This window comes from Indicator indicator, chromosome 19, assembly GCF_027791375.1.
Source record: "Indicator indicator isolate 239-I01 chromosome 19, UM_Iind_1.1, whole genome shotgun sequence".
Taxonomy (NCBI): domain Eukaryota; kingdom Metazoa; phylum Chordata; class Aves; order Piciformes; family Indicatoridae; genus Indicator; species Indicator indicator.
The window spans coordinates 1,333,042-1,337,599 of NC_072028.1; the positions used below are offsets into that span (position 1 = coordinate 1,333,042).

The 4,558-nt window shown below is 50.2% G+C and overlaps 1 protein-coding gene across 1 annotated transcript; it reads left to right on the forward strand.

Moving 5' to 3' along the window:
* The first annotated feature begins 880 nt into the window (after positions 1-880).
* On the forward strand, positions 881-4,014 carry RRAD (RRAD, Ras related glycolysis inhibitor and calcium channel regulator). Its single transcript, XM_054389747.1, has 4 exons — positions 881-1,235; positions 1,403-1,476; positions 2,200-2,404; positions 3,737-4,014. The coding sequence occupies exons 1-4, from the start codon at positions 881-883 to the stop codon at positions 4,012-4,014; spliced, it is 912 nt and encodes a 303-aa protein (XP_054245722.1).
* The last annotated feature ends 544 nt before the right edge of the window (positions 4,015-4,558 follow it).

Here is a 4,558-nt window from a genome sequence, read left to right on the forward strand (position 1 = left end):
TAAACCTCTGCCGGCACAATCTGAGGCCATTCCTCATTCTATCACCATCAGCGCTGCATTAGCACAATGTATGGCACATGTGGCCATGTTGGCAGGCTTACCGTGGATGCGCAGGACCTGTCATACAACCTGCTCCTGCATACGGGGTAATGCAAGCACGAAGTAATGCAAGCGTTGCATATCAGGGAATGCTTTCCCTGACGCTACTGCAGACACCAAGCCTGCACCTGAGCTCTTGGACAATGCCATAGAGCCTCAAGCCGAGGGAACCTCCACACACAATACTAGCCTAAGGCGGGGCTGTGAGTGGGAACAAGCGGCGCACACAGCGAACGCTGCCTTGCGTTCCACCGAGGGATGGAGAATAGCATCCCGGGCCGGGCAGGCGCTCGGACGTGGAGCGAACTCTCCAGCCCGTCCCCTCAGCCTTTTACCCGCGGCACCTAACGCAAAGCCCCACGGCTCTCCCTCGCCTCCCCATGGCGCTCAGCGATTTCTCCTCGTCGCGGGGAGCCCCGCCGCCGCCCCCTCCGCTGCCGCCAGCGACCCGTGCCGCGCCTCCCCCGGCAGGGCTCCCCGCGCCGGGCTCCCGCCTCCGCCGAGCGGAGCCGGGTGTCGGTGGGCGGGCGTGCTGCCCACGCCCGCGCTGGCAAGGCGGGCGCCACGCGTCACGGCGGGGCGGGGCAGACCGGGCTGCTGGAGCCATAAATAGGGGCGAGAAGCGCCGTGGTGGCAGAGTTCTTTGAGAGCTGTCGGGTGTAGAGTACTGTGGAGTCCTTCGCTGCTTCCCTCGCTCAGTTGCGAAACGAGCCGAAGCCAGAGCTGCTCGGCAGGACAGCGTCGGCTCTCCGCTGCTCTTTGGCTGCAGCCCGGCACTCCCATGACTCTGAACCGCGGCGACAAGCTGCGCTACCTGGACAAGCGGCGCGGCACCATGCCCGTCTCTATGCACCAGCAGCTGCACCGCCGGAGCATGCCGGTGGACGAGCGGGACCTGCGGGCGGCCCTGCCGCAGGGCGAGCTCTCCGGCTTGGTTCGCTGCACCTCGTACAACCCCAGCGAGCCGCAGCGGGAGAGCTGGGCCTCCGACTCCTCCGACTCCATCACCTCCTCGGGCAGCGACTCCGACAGCAGCCTCTACAAGGTGATCCTGCTGGGCGAGCACGGCGTCGGCAAGACCAGCCTGGCCCGCATCTTCGGCGGCGTGGAGGACTGCGCGGACGCGGAGGAGGCCGGTGAGGGCGCGGGGCACCTGCGGCTGCGCCCCGGCGTGGGGAAGCGCGGTCACGGTTCCGGGGATCCCGGTCGCGCCTGCCTCGGGCAGCTTCTGCAGCTGCCCTCTCCCAGGCTGCCAGAGATGCAGGAGAGTTAACTTCTTTGTTCTGAACTTCTCTCCCTGTAGGAAATACATACGACAGATCGATTGTAGTTGATGGAGAAGAAGCTTCCCTCGTGGTGTTTGATATTTGGGAGCAGGTACTTGCAGATCTTTTTTCTTTACGGTTTGGTCAGTGGTCTAAAAAAAAACCAATAGAAATGGTCGCATTGCTATTTCGTAGCAATAGCTGTGGATGCCTATTGCTTTGATCCGATCCATAGCATTAAAACCTTAACATTCCTACTGCCTCTCCTCTCCTGCAGTTATTTTCCTGTAGCTAAGGCAGGCAACTGAAAAAACCTGAATAGTGTTGGAGTGTGAATCCTTTAACACTTAGAATAAGCAGCAGCTTTTGTGACCTGAAACTATGGTTAGGTTGGATACTAGTAAAAATGTATTTGCTGCAAGAGTGGCCAGGCATTGGAGCAAGCTGGCCAGGGAGGTGGTGGAGTCCCCATCCCTATGGAAGATTTCAGGAAACGTGTGGCCATGGCACTTGGGGACATGGTTTAATGGCCGTGGTGGTGTTAGGTTGAAGGTTGGACTTGATGGTCTTGGGGGTCTTTTCCAATGGAAACAATTCTACCATTCTATGAGCAGCCCAGGGAATTGCTGTAAAATGGGAGATTTGCCATCTGATCAGAGCTGCTATTTCTGGAAACAACAGCAATCTTAAATATAGGGAAGTTGGTTTACTTGTACTGACTCTTCAGAAAAAGTTAAAAAAATACCTTGAAGGTGCTTACAATAATCAAATCATTAGCCAGTGCTGAGTAGATTTTTTTCAGTGCATTAAATGTGTTTCTTGCCTTCTGTTTTAGGATGACAGCCAATGGCTTCAGAACCACTGTATGAAGATGGGAGATGCCTATATCATTGTGTATTCAGTGACAGACAAAGTTAGCTTTGAAAAGGCCTCTGAGCTACGAATCCAGCTCAGAAGAGCAAGGCAAACAGAAGACATTCCTATTATTCTTGTGGGCAACAAAAGTGACCTGGTCAGGTCCCGAGAAGTCTCAGTTGATGGTAAGAGACACTTCATTTACCGGAATGTCTGAATTGTGGCCAAGAGAAATAGAATGGTTCTGATGTAGAAAAATATGATTTGAGGCACACTGGAGACATCATCCCAGCTGGTTTATATTGGAGCTACAAAAAGTAGTGGAGAAGGTGGTGGGAGATATGTGGCTGTGTAGAGCAATGCTCTGAACTGCAGTCCAGGAGAGACAAATGCATCAGAGGTGCTGCTTTCTGTAAAGATTGGGTTTTGGTCAGCACTAACTGAACAGCGCTAACTGCTCTGTGCAGTAGCAGCACTTGCTAGGCTCAATATGTGCCAGTCCAAGCTGTGTTTTAAGAGACAGGAGAGCCCTGCCACAGAACGCAGGCAGTCTTTGGAAAGGGTGATCCATATAGTCCTCTTTCTTCTGGAAGTGATTTCATGATGTTTGAACTGAGCTAGTGGGAGCAGGCTCACACAATTTAGATCCTTTTGTATTTGTCTCAGCTAGTTCCAGCTAGCATAAACAGAGCATAGTAATCACTGCCAACACCTCACACTTTATTTCACTCATTGAAACCTTTGAAAGTTTTGGGGCTTCTTTTTTATTTCATTGTTTGCCCTTTTTTCCATGGGCAAGGATGCTCTGAAACATTGCCGCCTTGATGAGGAACCATCTCTGGTCTGTTTTTGCTATGTTCCTTGTGGTAAATGCCTGCACAGGGAACTGACTGGAATTCAGCAGGAGATGAGCACATTTTTTTCAGGCTAGTGGCAGTGCATGGTTGTCCTGTCATAGTCATGACATAACTACTTTTTGCTCAGGTTTACAGCTTTGCTGTTATTTACCACCAACTGACCATGGAAACTTGCACTGCACTGCAGGAAACTCTGCATGTTACAGAGTTATGTGCTTACATTGGAGCACTGAGCATCTGGTACTGTGAATGCATTCCTAGGCAAATCCAGTGGTCTACAACTTCATGACCTCTAGCATCCTGCTCAATGACTTGACCTTGTGGACTATATCAGCTTTACTTGTAGCTAGTGTGGAAAACTCTCACTTGTTACAGCAAGGCAGAGAGTCATAACTGCTCAGCTTCCACAAGAAATAACTAATTTCTTCCTACCCTTCACAGTGTTTACTATCAAGCAGCAAGTGTTCATCCAAGTGCCTCCACTGTATCAGCTTTCAATCTCAAACAGTTGGGATGGTTTGCCTAGAGGACTGTTGTTGCCTTGTGGCACTGAAGGCACGTTCCTTACCTAAAGTCTACTCTTGGTGGCTTTTTTATGCCAGTCTATATGAAGAGAAAATGTTAGTTTCCACTCATCTCCCATTTTCTCTTTTTACCCAGAGGGACGGGCCTGTGCTGTTGTGTTTGACTGCAAGTTCATCGAGACCTCAGCTGCTCTTCATCATAATGTCAAGGACCTCTTTGAAGGTATTGTTCGGCAGATTCGGCTTCGCAAGGACAGTAAAGAAGACAATGCCAGGAGAATGGCCAACACAAAGAGAAGAGAAAGCATAGGCAAAAAGGCAAAGCGCTTCCTTGGGAGGATTGTGGCAAAGAACAACAAGAAGATGGCTTTCAAGGCAAAATCAAAGTCTTGCCATGACTTGTCTGTGCTTTAGAAGCTTTCAGCAGGAACAGATGTTTCACATGGGGATGAGCAAGCATTTGACTTAAGTTGAGAAGTGTCTGGCTGCTCCTCATGGTGATAACAAGAAGGACTTAGCAATCAAGACTCTCATTAATGCCTTAAGATGTGCAACCAAGTCCAAGGGTTACACTGTCTGCTTCGTTGATGAATGGTTTCGGTTTCAATGTTCGCAAGTGAATGAACTGATGTTAAATAAGTGGCATGACGTGGCCACGTTTTCACTGTGTACATATGTTGTAGATCCTCTTGTCCTGTGGATCCCAGAGATGCAAAGCTAAAGGATGATGATGAGTATCACCACACACTCGTTTGCAGAGCAAAACTTAAACTTGTACGCAGGCTCGTACACTCTTTTTAGCATAAAGCAGGCAACGATAAACCATTTTTAAACATGGGAAGTGGAGAGTAGAACCACATTAGAAGGGGAGAATCCAGAGCAGATAGCATTTTATGAAGTTAATTTGCACTTCCATTAACTGTTATTCAATTAATTTGGTACTTGTTTACATGCAGAT